The sequence below is a fragment of the Monopterus albus genome, unplaced genomic scaffold, assembly GCF_001952655.1.
Source record: "Monopterus albus unplaced genomic scaffold, M_albus_1.0 scaffold80.1, whole genome shotgun sequence".
NCBI lineage: Eukaryota > Metazoa > Chordata > Actinopteri > Synbranchiformes > Synbranchidae > Monopterus > Monopterus albus.
This window is the reverse complement of record NW_018127960.1, coordinates 683,229-700,576: the sequence shown is the minus strand read 5'-3', so window position 1 is coordinate 700,576 and position 17,348 is coordinate 683,229. Positions and strand designations below refer to the sequence as shown.

Genomic DNA, 17,348 nt, shown 5'->3' with positions numbered 1-17,348 from the left:
AGTCCTACCTTTAGCCATGAACAGACAAGTCCTTAATCATTTGCACTGAAAAAGTATGTTTGAACCACAATATTAGACAAAGCAATGGTAAAAAAAAAAGTCTGCAAGTCTGAAATTGAGACTGATTGTGGAGGTGGAGAAGAGGAAAAAAGGAAAAAAGGTTGTGCGTTTCCCTGTTCAGGGATCATGAAGAGAAGAAAAGCTGCTCATTGGTTTAAAAAAAAAAAAAAAAAAGGGGGGGGGGGGGGCCATCATTACTGTCCATTCACAACAGAGAACTGTGGCTGAAAAGCACGTGTGTGTGCAAGGGAGCATGAGGGCAACAGCAGGAGGACCGGCAACTGCTGTATTATCTACATGATGAAGACCTCACAGCTTTACAGGGAATCTCAACGATCTCTAAACACTCTCATCTTATAGCTGCATCATCATGATCCTGCTGTAACGCCAGAGCAGCCGTCCTTCCGCACGACCATTACACACAGCTATTTATAGAGCGTTGTAATTTAATCACACACACCTGTAAAAGCTGTGTTTCAATCGTCCTTAAAAAATGACTTAATGACAGTGATATCAGTTTACAGAAAAATGTACAAGTCTAAAATGAAAAATGATGTCAAAGGCAAGTTAGGGCGAGATAAAGACACCGTTTAAAAATACAGTAAAACCTTGGTTTGTGAGCATTTTGCAAGACGAGCAAATTTTTTTGTAAATTTTCACTTGATAAACGAGCTAGGTCTTGAAATACGAGTATGGATGAGCGTCATGACATAACTGAGCCGATGGTTCTCTCGCCTCTTTCGTATAGTCAACATCTGTACTGCAACATGGCCCCGGTGAAGAAAAGATAAAGGTTGAAAAGAAAGGTGGTGGTTACGGTAGAAGTTAAAAAGGAAATCATCGAGAAGCATGAACGAGGTATGCGAGTGGCCGACATCGCAAAATTTTACAAGGGAGATTTTTAAAATGTGTGAATGGTGCAAAATTTTGTGGAAAAGCACCACCCGAATAAGGCTGTAGCGGTACGAATGATAAATCTGTTTAATGACAGTCTCACCTTTCCTCCAAATCATCAAAAGGAGGCAAAAGCAAGCGTCCTTGGATGGGTTCCTTGTTAATGTCGCACAAAAAGAAAAAGACTTCAGCGAGCCAACAGATAGCTCCTCTGTCTCCCTCACGCCAGCCACGATTCTTTTCAAAGGTAAAGTGCAGGTTAATTTGTTTTATTTTCACTTTATTCTGTACTTTGTATTACTGTAATCATTTTTATATGAATAAGTGGTTGTGGAACAAATGGCCCGAGTTCCCGTTATTTCTTATGGGGAAATTCACTTTGATATACGAGTGCTTTGGATTAAGAGCACGGAAAGAATTATACTCGCAATCCAAGGTTTTACTGTACACTTTATGAACTGAAATACATGTAAACGGCTACAAATAATCCATAATACAAATACAAGCTGTTTAAAATTGGCCTTGTTTTTCATTTCCACTTCACCATATCACACCTACTCAAACTGTGTGTATGCATGGTCTCAGGTATGTGTGAGGTACGCACATTCGTCCTGCACATTATGGGCTACATACCCGTTTGTGTGGGAAAAGATGTACACACGGTTTTTGTGTGTACATGTCGTTTATACATCTGGCCCCAGGTCTTCACACAGGTTTTGTCTTTGTTCCTGCTGTTAGCATTTTGCTCTCTCTGAGTAGTGGCTGAAGTCTAGGGATGCTGTGGCATTACTGCACAGTACAGTAAAGCAGGAAGACGAGCAGATGGTCACATAGGTTTCAAGCATTATCTGCTTTAGTTGTGCTGTGTGAACATCTCATTTGACAGTTAAACGCAATTGATATGATTGAGGACTGAGTATAGATTAGTATGATTGCTATAACCTATGCAGATAAGTTGTGTAAAACAAAAAACAAAAAAAAACATCCTTATGATCTTCACACCTCCACAGCCTAGGCAGCTTCAACATCGCAATGTCAAACAGCTTAAGTCAGCGTCCAAGTTCAAAGTCAGACTGGAATGTTTTTTTTTGTGATGCATCTTAAAGTAAAGATTTTATTTGCCTCAGCCTTATTTCCACACAGTTTCTCCATTTGTTCCTAATGCACTTGTTACCATCAGGTGCTCCCCAATCATCATAATTACCTGTGGGGGTAGCAAAGGTTTCACTTTGTCTCACACACACACTCATTTTTCACACAGTCTGGCACTTTCCCTCCCCTGTATAGACTAAAGTGACTGTTGCCGCATTTAAAGGTTTCGATATAAAGCTCCTTCTAGCTTGCAAAGTGCTTCATTTTCCATCAGGTCTGCTCATTTCCTCTACCAGGTACCAGCCTTTCCCTCCTGCCTGGAGGAACAGAGGCTTCTCACACCTGCTTCAGTTACATACACTTCATTGTACAAAGACCAAAACTAGCAACAGACACACTGACAACGATCTTCCAAAAAGCTGAGGGGGAGAAGAAAAATACAAAGAGAGACTGGTCTAGGAGACTGAATGTATACATGTGAGCAAGGAGGGAGTATGAGAGGTCGACTGGGGTGGAAACTGAGCTGGAGGGAAAGAAGACCGGCCTTGTGCTGACGAGGCATAAAGCTCCAGGCCTTGGACAGGTCTGTGAGGAAGTGCTGCTGTCTTTCCAGTGATTTTTAATAGCCGTGCGGCGGTCAAGAGCAACTGGGGAATATCGTGTGTCGTCCATCTATAGCAGCAACATGAGCTCAGACTGTGGAAAGTCCGGATGTCTCACTGAGGGGAACAATTGATCCAACAGCAAGTGTTGGAGGAAAACCAGGCAGGTCTAACCTCATCAGACCTTTAAAGGGTGCCATATGTCAAGAATATTTCTTCAGCATCACTGAAGAACAGCCTGATGCAAAAGGCAAGAAGTTCCACTATCACAGCATAGAAACCTTTTGATTTTATACTCACTGGTGTAAGTTCTCTTTCCTGCACATTTTCTGTTCTGTTGCTACTTTCACTTGTTAAGAGTTGGCCTTCCAGGAGCACCCTGGCAGCTGAGTAGTTACAGTGCAAGCCACATAACCACAATGGAGTGAAACTAAATAGAAAATCTGTGGATGCTTGGAATTTTTTCCTGTTTTTTTTTATCTACATTTAAATCTCAGATTTCTCAGTTCACATACTACCAATCAACAAATCAATTAACCAACAAAATATTTCAAGCACCAGCTCAAGCTCCAGGTATACTAGTAGGAAGACATCAGAAATTTAAGGAAATAATTCCATCACTATTTACTTCAGTGCCATGTGCCAACACAATGGAGGGCGACCGCCTTAACTTTACTCCCACACAAGTCGATAATCGTGTTGATAGTGCTGCAGCCTCCCTGTGTATGACACTTGATACTGTTGCCCCTCTGAAAAAGAGGGCAGTGAAACAGAGGAGGCCCCGTGGTACAGCTCACAGCTCCGCTCCCTAAAGCAGGCATCATGAAAACTGGACAGGAGGTGGCGCTCCACTAAGTCAGAAGAGTTTTTCCTAGCCTGGAAAATCTGCTGTCTAACCAAAATGCTAGATGACATAGCTCTGGCCTCCTGTACTGCTGTGAGGAACCTTGGAGTCATCGTTGACCAGGATATGTCCTTTAGACCACACATAAATAAAATCACTAGAACTGCCTTCTTTCACCTGTGCATTGTCACCAAAATCATAACACCAGTACGGCCTAGACCTTACTTTGTAAAGATTCCTGAGATGATGTTTGTTGTGATTTGGTGCTATACTAATAAAACTGAAACTGAACTGAAATAGTACTGTGTGATCTGGGCATTCAGTTCCTGTGAAAGTACCCTAAATAAATAGGGATCTACTGTTTTGTTGTTGTTTTTTTGTTTTTTTTACAAGGCACTTTTCCAGTAGGGTCAAAGATCTATAGTCTGTGCTGCTTCAAGTTCAGTGATCGATCCTAATAATAAAATAAATAGATAAATAAAAGCCAGATTTGACTAAGAGGTAATGTGTTCGGATTTCTAGAATGGATCTCATGGATCTTTCATTTCAGTGACTGCCTATGTTTGTACTGAGGCCCTGCTTCACAGTCAAGTATTTTCCAGGAACATACTGCTCCAATACACACACACACACAAAAAAAATCCACATCAGATGTTCTGTGCTGACCGTATGACTTGGTGAACTTGGCGAGATCCTGATTACATGTGCAGAGTGATGGACTGAACATTATGTGATTATAAGAGGGGAAAAATATCTCCCCTAATTGGCACAGAATGGCCTACAGAAACTCATTGCACTAAAATTGCAGAGCTCAAAGGCACCAGGGAGCAGAGTTCTCTACATTTCAGGCATTAAACTGGTACTGGCAGGTTGTAAGAACAATACACTTGGTCTGTCTTGACAGAAGATGTGATGTGAATGGACTGAACATGTAACCTCTGGGCTATAAAGCAGCCTTCTGCTCACTAAGCTCCGCTGTAGCCTGTAGCTCTGCTCTGTGACTGCAGACTGGTTTAATGATGACAGCCAGGAAACATCGAGACACTTTTGTTGATGCTTTTGATGCCACCACAGTTTACTGTGTTTACTTGGCTTTTGTTTAAACTGCCACAGCCTGTTGTACGCAGTAAACACTGCCTTAAGGTAGCTCAGTGAGCTTCTGAAGACTGTCTGAAGTGGGTTTTTGTGAGCTTACAATGACAAAGATGAGAGATTTCATGGCTCAGAGACAGATGACAGTTTATAACAACAATCAAATGAAAATGGGGAATCACTAGTAGGCGATACAAAGTCAGATTAGCTGTTTCTGGTGAGTGTCTGTCAGTCATAGTGTCTGCTGGTAGAGACTACCAGCAGCTGCTCATCATGCTTAGCCTGGTTTTTCAGAATCATCAGCACAAAATATGAGTAAAACAGCACATTTTCTCCAGTATAAAGCACAATACTCTGCACCACCTTACTGGTCTATACTGGATACAAAGAAGCCAGTCACAGGCCAACATCAAATTAGAAGGCAATCCCCCGTAAAACCCTATGTAACACTGCAGAAGCAGTTTAGGGACAATACGGCACCAACTAAGTTCACCCATGTAGTTTTCCAACAAGCACTGCCATGACTCCTTAGCCTTGGAAAAATCCTCTATCCATACCGTATCAATTTGCTTATACCTGTAGACCACACAGATACACCGAGGATGCTATTGCATTAGACACAATGTCACTCGCTCGCCTGGAAAATCCTGGTTCCTGTGTGAGCTTTGTTGATTTTTCCTCAGCATCCAACACCATCAAACTGCAAAACCTTGTCAACAATCTTTGGTCCCTGAGATTCAAACCCTCTGACTAACAGACAACAGCACATCAGATCAGGACACCAGACCTCTTCTACCACCAACTCTAGTATAGGGGTGCCTCAGGGCTGTGTCCTCGGCATCTTCTCTACTCCCCTCTACACACTGCGGCACTGTCTACAGCTCAAACACTGCTTAAATTTGGACACAACGGATATCAAATGGCGATGAACCTGCCTACAGACATGAGGCTCAAGCTCTTGCAATATGGTGCAAAAATAACCTGATCCTCAATACAAAGAACAGAAATCAGACACTACAAGCCTAAAGTGGAAATGCACAGAAACATCTGTTCTTCTTGTCCCTCAAAAGCTACTCACCGACTTCTATAGGAGCACAACAGAGTGCTGACATGTTGCCGTACAGTACTCTAACTGCACCGAGAGAGAGCAGAGATTTGCAGAGGGTGGTTAAACGGCCCAGTGGATTATCGGCTCCTCACTACCACATATAAAGGACATCTACTCGAGCTGTCTTCGGGTCACTAGCATCAGCAGGGCCAAGTCACACCCAGGAAACCACCAGTTCGCCACCCTCCCTTCTGGCAGGCTGACAAACAGGCTGAGCAGTAGCTTCTTTCTGAGAGCTGTGGACAAACTACTGAACTATTAAAATAAAATGATGCTCCTGTCACTATTATATCTGCATTAGTATATATCGCATTGCATTCATGGTAGTGGTGCTATTTAAGTCCTTCTTGTGGCATTTATTCTATTTTAGTATTTTATACCATTTAATTCAGTTTTATTTCTAGTATTTAACTGGATGATCTCATTTATTGAATGAATAGTTGTTTAGTATTTTTGGTATCTGTTTTAGGATTATGTAAATTATTTTATTGATAATATTAACTTGATGACAACCTGTTATCTTACTGGATGCTCTAGTGGAATTGGGATTCTGACACCGTTACCCAGAGTGGATTCAATGATAATATCTATCAAAGTATTAGAATCTGTTAGGGGGAAAAGGCTGTTCCTTTGGGACAGATGAACAAATGTTGGTCCAAAAGAAGATGAAATAACATCTTCTATATGTAGCTGACTCGTCTTTCTGTGTGTGTCTGTGTGAATCGTACCTGACTGTCCTGGTGGAGGTATTCCAGATGGGACTCTGGGCAGGTACAACAGCACTGTCAGAACACCTGCTCTGCTCCCCCAGCACGGCTCCATGGCTATGGGCTTCGGTACTGCCTGTACACACAAAAGACAAACAAAAAGACACACAATGAAAAAAACTGTAACAAAGAGTCCAAAGAACACATTGTCTGTGGTAAATGAAGTCAATTTACATGGAACAGAACAGATGAGGAAATGAACATTTCTTGCCAGCTTATGTACAACAGAATGATGACGTTGGTTTATTTCCAATGCTACAGCAGTTGTATGGGAAAGCGCAAACCACCCGTCATGCTAACGGAGCAGCTACCCACTCCAGCTGTGGGACATAGCAAACACCTCAACACCCACAGGTCCAGCTGCACTGCGTCCTCCCCAGGGAAGCAGGCTGACAGGCAGCCTGTGGAGGTCCACCTGCAGCGCAGCAGATGCACATTGTGTCTGACTCTCCATGCAAGTGTCCAGATATCACCGGTCACATCCTTCCTACTCATGCATGTTGTTATTCAGCTTTCCCAAAATGCAGTTACAGATTTTCTCCTTCATATCAATAGAGTCCCCCTGCTCCACCCATCCATCCCATAAAGCCTCCAATAACATCAGAACTGTATTCAAACATATGGGATCAGATGGAGAGCGGACGAACCTTAAGAAATGTTTAACACTTTTTAAAAATATGCATAATACTGTGAACATCTTAATGAATGTGAAGAACTGGACACAAAAATAGCCATCCCCCTATATACTGTACCACTGGGACTCATTGTATACGATCTGTCTTACTGTCTGTATAATAATATCCAACAGCTGGGATAGTGTTTCCTTACATCTGAACACATAAAGGAGAAGAGTCACGGAACTATTGATCAGGCTCGACCCTTCTGCCACACCGTACCACAGAGGTCACAGAGGCCGACCTTGTTTATTACTGCGGTCTGTGGGGAAGTTAGAGGTGAAGACACACAAACCCACGCTGATTCTGCATACTTATATTCATATAGAGGGCTCACAAGCCTGTCGATCCATCTGTTTGTTTTTCAGTACATCATTTAACCATCTGTTTGATTGTCTCAGATCCCCCGTCTCTCCTACTTCTGATTCGCCCTCTTGGCTCCGAGTGATAAGCAAATCTGTCAATTCCTGTGACAACTGTAAGCCTCAAATGACATCTGTAGTTTGGGAAGTTCTTGCTGACATGACAAATCAAAGACAGTCCCACAAACAGCAGTCCTGTTGCTGCTGTTTGTGGGACTCTACAGAAATCACCATAATACGTAGATATACTGCACAGCTGTTGAGTTTGACTTCATTCTTTTATGAAGTCGAACTACACATCTGGTTATGACGCATAAATCCTCTTGTTCCTGTCACCTAGAAGTTATGTTTACTAATACGAAATTGTTTTGGCAAAATGTAACTGCTGCCAGTGACCAGCGAGGGGTGTGGCCCCGCCCCCATCAACTTCCTTTTAAAACATGACAATTGCTAAATTAAAGGACCAAAACATGATAGGACTTTTCAAATGTAAAACACACCTAAACTATGAGTGCAGAGCGGCTGAAGTCCAACAACACGGCTGAAATAGGCAGCTCACAGCACGACTGTGTCAAAGTGCATAAATAAAAAGCAGGTTGCTGTAGGGGAAAGACCATCTGTGCTAAATAACAGCTAATCAGCGTTTACAACAACAACATGGCCGTCCAAATATTTAATTACTAAGGGTGACCTTCAATTCTGAAGAGTAAAAATCATATGTGGCTCTGAATTCTACTGTCCAACGTTTGAAAACTGGATTAAATAATCAAAGACTGCAGTGTGTTAACCACTGAGCAGCCTCGTACACAGACTAATTAGGAGACATCAACACAGTAGGCTGCTATCAAAGTAGTTTCAAACTTAACACAACACACAGTACTTGGACCACCTTGGTACACACACACACACACACACACACACACAAACACACACACAGACGTGCACATAAACATCCCCTCTGGTGCTAATAGGTTTAAGTGCTGGAGCGTACAGCATAATTAGAGGCTAGAGGCTCCTCTGTTTAGCGTTTCCGGCACGTCAGGAAATGATGAATTCCCTACTAACTAGAAACACACACAAATACACGCACACACACACACACACACACCCCCAACTGATTCTGTAACTATTAACTTCCTATTAGCAAGAACTTGTTCTCCTGACACAAAAAACACTCATTGTTCTGTTTGTTTGTTTGTTGTGGTGAGAGAAGATAAGGAGAATGAAATGGGAACAAAAGAAATGATGCAAAATGAGTAACGTGTTTGCTTGTTAATGTGCACACATTTTCAGCATGCTATGCACTAATGTCCGCTCACTCAGTTACTTGCTTTATGGTGGCTTAAACTTTATACTGTCAGCATGGTTTCCAAAGCAACGGCAACACCGCCGCCTCTTTTTGTGTGTGTGTGTGTGTGTGTGTGTGTGTGTGTGTGTGTGGTTACAGCCCACTAGCACCTTTGATCTAAGATGCACATAAACCACAAAAAATGGGCGCACACACTCACAATCATGTTTACTTCATTTTATGAGATGGTATTTCCTCCAGGAAATTACATCTTAGACATGTAAAAAGTCATTAAAATTCACAGTTAAAGGTACGTGCTGAGCCACAATCAGGAAAAGGTCAATGAAGTGCACGGATTCAAGTGTCTGGTGCAGCTACAAACACATTTAAACAATACGCTGCACATTGAGAAAGTGAAGTGATGTGGTTCAAATATGTATTTTTGCCTCATAAATGAAACATTTAGGAAACAAAAAGCAGCTTAATTCAAGGGGTCTGAACATAATCTGGACTTAAAAGATGTCAGGCTCCTAGAAAAAATACAATTAAATATAACTCAAGCAACGTAATCTGGAGACAACTGGCAGCTAGGTGATGTTTTAAAGCAGAGTTTAAGATCGTATTTTTAACATTTATTGAATGATAAAACATTAAAAGATGAGCACCTGAAGTGCAAAATAAACCTGGTTAAACTGACACACTACATTGCACTTCCTACCTCATGAATCATTTTCAAAGGCTGATCTAATGCACTCAGACCAGCACTGCTTGCATGGTCTTCTGTTGGGAGAAATGCAGCGATAAAGGAGCAGGAGTACCCGGAGAGAACCCACAAGGCACCGGAGAGCATGCTGACTCAGAAAGTCCGGAGCTCAAACCCAACCGAACTCAAGACAGACTCCAGTGTCTGGTCATTTTCCTTTGTGCTCTTGAGAACGTGTAAAAAAACATTTTGGCATCTGCACCAAGTGAGCACATGCTACTCATCTCTGGAATCATCTTTGAACACATTCATTTAACACATCCATCAGCCAGCAGCTGTCTCCACCAGTAACCATCACTGCCTCCCGTAGCCTTCAGAGACGTGCACCCTGCTGGCAGCATTGATACAAACAATAGAAAAACTAACTGACCAAAACACTGCTCTGCAGCGCTGATAGAGGTCAAAACTCCACAGGCTGTTTGTACTTGGTGAGTTTACAACACTAGTCATTAGTATGAGCAACAGGCCTACCTGTCGATACCTGCACACGCTGGCTGAAGAACTGATGTATGAGCTGCCCCAGTAGCAGTTCAACCCACCACACATCACGTAGTGGCCCCATTTGATTTCAATGCTTAATAGTGGGCTGCTTTGCAAAATGACAAATCTACCAGCAGAGACGCTGGTGTGTGTCCCTGATTCACCGTGTTGTGTTAGTGCCGGTGTGTGAGCGTAAACGATGAAGCAGAGCCAGAGTGTTGGGACGACTTCAAGGGCCGTCTCTGGCTCTTTTCCCAAACTAATCACAGTAAGTGAGAGGGAGGGCGAGCAGAAATGACAATGGAGAGAGAGAGAGAGAGAGCGAAAAGCGAACGGGGGGGTGCACAGGGAGGTTGGTATGGTTTGTGTGGAGAGTAAGGTGGGTGGAATCCAGGTGGCCATTTAAGTCAGTGGTAAAATCCTGCTGAGCTGTCTGTCCAGTGTAAAAGCTTTCTGTGCTGACAGCCACAAAGTAGAGCTGAGTAGAACCGAGGCTCCGACCTGCCAGAGAGAGAGATCCAGGTCTCTCCCTCCCTCATTTTATTTATATTTTAAATATCAAGTGCCACTTAGGGCCAGACTACAGTTTTTGCTGACTGAGTGCAATGTAGAATTTGGCTACTTGACAATACAAAACAATTTCCATCCTTAGTTCTATAAAGAATTACTGGAAATAATCCAGAAAGGCTGTTGTTTAAAACCATGCAACGTTGTAGTGGTTTGGTGCCATCGCTGATGGAGCCAGAGCAGAAATACCACTGTACTGCACCTTTTAGTTCAGTTACATGTGGAGATTGTTTTTCTTGTTTTTATCTGTCAGGCTGTCATTACTCGAACAAATCATCCCAGTTCAGGTGACTCTGTTGTGTCTGTTTTAATTAATGCAGCTGTCTACACAGACTCCACAATGGTTCACATTATAATCATGTTTTATGGACAATACTATGACTGTATTCATGCTCCAAGTCTATTTTCTTCCATCCTAAACACACAACATTGTTTTATATTTAGCAGTCAGTTCAGCCAAATCGCCCCCGAGTCCCCAGCAGTGCTGCGGTTGCATGTCTCCAGTGAAAACAGTGTAGTCGGAGAACTTCAACTGAAAAATTTCATTTTTATATTAAAATTAATTTAAACAATTTAAGGCGTTCCCAATGAGAGTAAAATTCTGGACACTGTTGTCTCTCAGTAGCACAGTTAAACCCCCCCCCACCCACCTTGGCCAATGAAGGTGATTATCCTGATTATCCTTATTTATCTAAATTTGTTTGCCATGTAGATTTTATAGAGAACATTTTCCTTTCACTAACCCTGCACAAAGTGCAACTATGTGATGAAAGCTTTTCAAATTGCTCTGTGAAATATAAAAGTGATAAAAAAAATAACCATTTCAGTTTTATAACCAAATGTCGTGTGTGTAGTGCCCCCTATGTGTACGACTTCTATATCGCTTTTTTCTATGAATGTAACTTTTTCTGCTTCTTCTCCATGAAAAAATCCCTGCATGGTCTTATTAAATAAAACACAAATCACTCAGGTCCTAAGTGGCTTGCAGAAGTGGTGCACTTTATTATATTGTTTAAGTGCTGACCCCCCATTTCTGTGTACAGATACAGATAAATACAGGTTGAGATGCTCCTCAAAGTCATTTCCACTAACCAGTGTAAGAACTTGCAGTACAGTAAATGGTTCATCTCTTGACATGTGGCCCTGACTAATCACACCTTTCTGTGAGAACTGAAGTTGCCGACCAAGCGGTGTGAACCTGATGACCACAGCTAACGTCACTGGGCAGCAGTGGCAGTGTCATGCTGCGCTGGTGCACAATGTGCTTATCAGTGTGAGTAACTAAAGCAAAGCATAAATCTATCTTTGGTTTGGTTCTTTATCCTCCTAGTGCTGTTTGCGTCAACATGCTACAGTCACGCAGAAGAAAGAACAAGCTCTTGTCACGTCAGTGTGACACCATGTGGCTGGTCCTGCCTAAAAACAGTCTTATTGTGTCGCAGTAAAACAGCCAGAAACAGGAGACTGAGACAAGGTCACTTTATGCTGCACCTTCTTTTGACTCCATTTCTTCTGTCTCTTTGCTTTTCTCCTTTCATTTATCAAAAATAACAGAGAAAACAAGAAAATTCCAAGATGTTCTGGAGAAGCGAGGTCATTCAATAAAGTGTCAGCCTCACCTCCCCCTCCTCTTATCTAATCTCCTCACAGCTTCCTTCCTCCTCTCCACTCTTTTCATCCACATCCCCTCCCTTCTGTCTCATGTACTTGCTTCAGACAAACAGTTGTTCTAACAGTCGTCCCAATTTTGTCCCTGGGATGAACAAAGTGGTCAATTGAGCAGTGTTTATAGGTGGGGGGATAGTGCACAGCAGCATGATAGATAAATTGCCTGAGGCCTGAGGAAATTGAGCCAAAAGTGTATTTTCCTCTGACTAGTTACTCCTCTTCCCCCTTTGAAGCCGTGTTCTCTAACAGCTTTCACTAGATTTCTGTTCTGGCCGTGGCAGGATGCAGTCACAGTTGTGGTGAACTGCAAATTCATAATCCAATCATCCAAAAACAAGGAGGCAACTGCAAACTTCTTTCAAAATGTGCTGATTTCAGAGTAGTTTAGTACTTTAAAGTCACCAGGGCTTGACTTTAAATTGCAAAAAGGCATCAACTTGATTTAAACAGGCTGACAGAGAGAGCAGTGACAGCAACTTAGATGTACACACAACACTGATCAGTGTTTTTGTGAACTGAAGTAATGAAGATATACAGTATACATGTCTCTCTTTAATAGTGGCTTAAAGAATTGGAGTTTTGCATGTAATTTTTCCCTCTACAGTACTATAAACAGGTAATAACTTTCTTTTCTGAAGCGTCTCCACCACCCTCTCCCAGCACTTCCCTCTTGTGTATCAATGAGTTACACCATTACCCCTTTTCAGCAGCACTTGTGTTTTTCTTTCCAGGTGACTGGGCTCTGTGATGGGCCTCTCCGAGTTTGGAGAATGAGGTTAAGGTAACAGGCTATTGCCTCATGAAACTCAGCTACAGGAAACGGTACCACTGAGAGAAAAAACAAAACAAAACAAGGAACAACATGTGTCACTACTTATGGAACTTCAGTACCTTAACATTTTTGAAACTGTGGTTTTTGTGCAAAGTTTTTAAAATCGATATTTACTGAGGCTATAATGAAATGAGCACCAGTGTGTTTCATTAGCTATCCACCATGATGACCCATCTGTCCTCCAAAGGGCTAAATTCAAACTTAACAAAGGGAAGAAATAAACGAAGTAAAGAGGATGATTTAGTCGAAAACTCAAATGTAGCTGTGACGGAGGAAGGTAATCACAACTGGAAAACCAATTATCATACAATATAGCATGTCTGGAGGTCAGGGGATAAATAGACACAGAAAAATGCATAATGACAGTGTGATGACACACGAATGAAATCACTTCCATCTTCCCCCCTTCTCGCGTCCTCCCCTCACTTCCACTCCCCTCTCATTGTCCCTTACAATCTCGGCTGTCAGGCCTCTCCATCTTCCCCATTACTCCCATCACTCTCACTCTATCGGTTCCTCCTAATGGCCTCCTCTCTCCATCGCTCTGTCTCCACATTTCTGTCTGGCTCATCTTCTCCACCGCTTTTTGTCTGTACCGAACACTTTCTCATCCTCTCGAACTGACATCAGCAACACACTGCTGGACAAACACCGGCTAACTTCTCACAGCATTAGTCAACCAAGAAGTAAATTGCAGGTCAGAAGGCATCTAAAAATGTTTCAGGAAACCAATTCAAATCAAGTTTTTCCATTTCCTGTGGTACATTTTAAGCAAAATTTCACATTTTGTGACTAAATGGTCTCACCTTAAAAAAAGAAATGACTTGAGGCTCTGTAGTGCTATAATGGCATAATATTGGTTATGTCGGTATGCTTGTGTCTGAGCTGGAAAAACTGTTTAAACGCAGTATAGAAGAAGTGTAAAGGTTATTTGAAGTCATGAAATATCACTTTCTTCCCTACTGACCTTTAGAGTGACACACGGGCTCAACGCTGGGATTGAGCACACTGAACACGGTGTAACCCTGACTGGCCCCCGTCACACACATGGGAACACATGCACACAAACGCTGTGCTGCTCTCTGAACTCTGAGGTGTAGAGAGTGCCCCCCCCCATGCCCTCCTTAGCCAATTAGATCGGCCATGCATGTCCAAACCCGCGAGGCAGAAAATTGTTGTGTCCAATCCTTTCTCCATCCAAAACCCTTTTTTCTATTTCCTCCTCTCTCTGTCTGTCGGTATCTGTCGCTGTCCTCCCCAGGGAGTCTGCTGGATTGAGAGGAAATGGTGCTGATCAGTGTGTGTGCGCGCGCGAAATATGTGTGTGAAGAGCACATCTGACGTGCTTATCCATGTGATAGTCCACTTTCTGTGGAAATATGGTTTAGTAACCTTGTGTCTGAACTTAAGGATTTTTTTTTCTAGTGTGCTCCTGAATGTAAGCACATTTAAATGTATGACCGTTTTTCACTTTCACACATTTTACATGCATGTTCACAACAAGAGGCTGCCACTACAGCCCTTTTATGAAGAAGTCCTCAAAATTCCTAATAACTGGCACTTGGCCCTAGTTCAGTCAGGTAGACGAGGGAAACAAGCAGCCATCTTCCATTTGAACGTCATGTGTTTTGTCATCCTACCTACTCACCCCGACTTCCTTCCAGATGCTGCTGTTTCTAAAACGTCACTGTTATAATGCGTCTTAATGATGGACACCTTCTGGAAGGTGCAAACTGCCTCTTATGGAGCATATTCATGGACATGATAACAGGTAGTAACAGACAATTAACATTCAAAATGGTGACAACATTGGAAATGTGTTTTTTCACATCACAATGATTAGTCCCCTGTGTCTGAAGTTATACTGGTCCTGCTGGATCAGACAACTGGTTTTCTGAATTTTATAAGCCAGTCACAATTCACAAGTGCTGAGTAGGATTTATGATTAAGTGCACTAATACTGTAAGTCTGTGTATAAAAGGGACAGAAGGTTCTATTCCTGAGTTTGGTTTTCATTTGGGTCACAGACTGCGCCTCTATACACACACGAGTAGCAGCCTGGAAAAGTTTCTAAGGAGATGAACAGAGTTGGGTTTAATTCAGTGGAAATATCAGAGCTCATTTCTGTTTTATTGTAAATCAGCATCCAGTGGTCATGTGACACAGCATGAGCCCCAAAAATGCATTTCAGCCAATTCTCAATCCCAGCACATCAAACAGTGATGCTCTGTCAAGTAGCTTAGGCACTAGGTAGGGTATAATTACACAACGCTGCACACCGCTCATGACCTCTGACCTTTAGAGCAAACAAACTGCAGAGTGAGCAAGTGTCGCCGTGCTGTTTCTTCCCTGTGGCATTTGAAAGAGAGCTGTTTTCTTTTAATGAATAAAACAAGAGAAAAAGAGCAGTTTGCCATTTACATCTGGATTCTGCTTGTAGCCTGAGGAGAGGGAGACGGAGACGGAGGGAGCGGGCGGACATGTCTGAGGTATTTCTACAGAAAAAACAAAAAAATCCCTTCGAGCTTTGAGAATGAGAGGAGATTTTCTGGTACAAGATGGTATCTTTATCCCTGTAATCAGAGAGATCCAGCAGGAGATGTGGCCTGTCTTCTCTCATCTCTCCTCCTCCTCCTTTTTCTTCTCTAATCTCCATAAAAACTGTGCTTCATGTCTCATAAACAGTTTATTGTCTCCTATAACTGGTAAACACATAAAAAAAGGCTGTGCAGAGCGGACGCTATGTGGCCTGAGTGACAGCCTCCCGCTGTCCTCCACCAGTATCATGACAACGAACACACAGACATCAAGGAGAGCAGAGGAGGAGCACAAACAAGGAGACAGGGAGGAGTAGACAGATGGAGAGGTGACAAGGAAAGGAAGCAAGGAAGGGAGGGTAACAAATCGCAAACAAGGAGAGGAGAAGACAGAAAAAGACAAAAGAAGGGCAGAGAGGTGAGATGGGAGGAATAAGGAGATGAAGAATACATGAAAGTAACATTGAGGAGAGGAAAGGAGGACACCAAAAGACAGTCAAGAAAATGTGGAGATGACAGATGTGAGTACACAAGGAGACAAAATGAGGAGAAGGAAGTGAAAGAGCTTGGAGCATAGAAATTGTGATGAAACAGGAGGATAGGACAAGAGAAACACTAAACAAAGACAAGAAGAAAGAATAAAAGGAGGTGATGAAACAGATGAACAGTGGAAGTGAAGAAAGTATAGCTAGATGAAAGGGGAGGACACGTTGTGGGGAGGAATAAAACAAGAACACAAGGTTAAAAGAGCAGCGTAGAGGTGAGAGGAGCAGCAGTGCAGTAGGATGGAGAGATGATGTGAGGAGAAGAAATGAGGAATGATTCTCTTTCTAACACACACTTGGGCTTGAAGCTGCACCGCTGGGAAGCAGTGGCTCCTGGTCGCACTCTGTGTTGATGGGAGCGGAGTCGGCTGCTTGTCAAGTGAGTCGCTTAGTGGTGTTTGAGGGCTCCCAGAGAAGGGCAGAGATCGAGTGTCATGTTGAATCAGCTTTTTGCTCCAAGAGGCTAAATGCACCATTACTGCAAATTATTTACAATTTTCATCTATTAGCGAGTTAATACATCCATAGCTTCTGCTGCCTCATACACTCACACACCATCTGCCTTCCTGCTACAGTAACTGCTGTGCTTCATCTGTTTTATCCTTCCTCTTCCTCCTCTAGATTGTTTTACTCCACTGTATGCATGTGTTGCTGTTATTGCCTTTCTGCTCCTTTCATCATTTTTAGCATACTCTCCATCGGCTTGTTGAGTGGGAGGAGCTGCTGGTACAAAATGATGTTCCCAGGAACTGGACAATAAACCTCATCAAATGATCAATAGGGCAAATCTCTTAGCAACTTTAATTTATTCACAGTGCACTTTTTGGTCTTAATCACATAATTAAACTGAAGGAAGTAGAAAAGTATAGAAAGAAAGGCCAAAAACAAATCTTTTCTATAGGAGGGTGATGAATGAATAAGCTGTAAGGAGGCTAAAAGAGGATTTTATGGGGCAAAACTGGGAATCAGTTTATAGAGAGGAAGACTTAGACAAAGCATATGAACAATTTTTAAATATATTCATGGAAGTATATGACAAGAACTGTCCTCGTAAGCAGTATAAAAACAAAAGGAATTACAGTGGGAAGCCGTGGATGAGTAAGGGATTACAGAATGCATGTAAAAAGAAGAATGCGTTATATAAGGAATTCATAAAGGACAGATCAAAGAAGG

At 42.4% G+C, this 17,348-nt stretch overlaps 1 protein-coding gene across 4 annotated transcripts in view; it reads right to left on the bottom strand.

Moving 5' to 3' along the window:
- LOC109963813 (attractin-like protein 1) overlaps positions 1 to 17,348 on the bottom strand; it is a 175,376-nt gene that overhangs the window by 10,321 nt on the left and 147,707 nt on the right. For all 4 annotated transcript variants that reach the window (XM_020606673.1, XM_020606675.1, XM_020606676.1 and 1 more), the window contains one exon: positions 6,421 to 6,535. In XM_020606673.1, the coding sequence (XP_020462329.1) occupies positions 6,421 to 6,535 (115 nt within the window). The remainder of the gene's footprint in view (positions 1 to 6,420; positions 6,536 to 17,348) is intronic.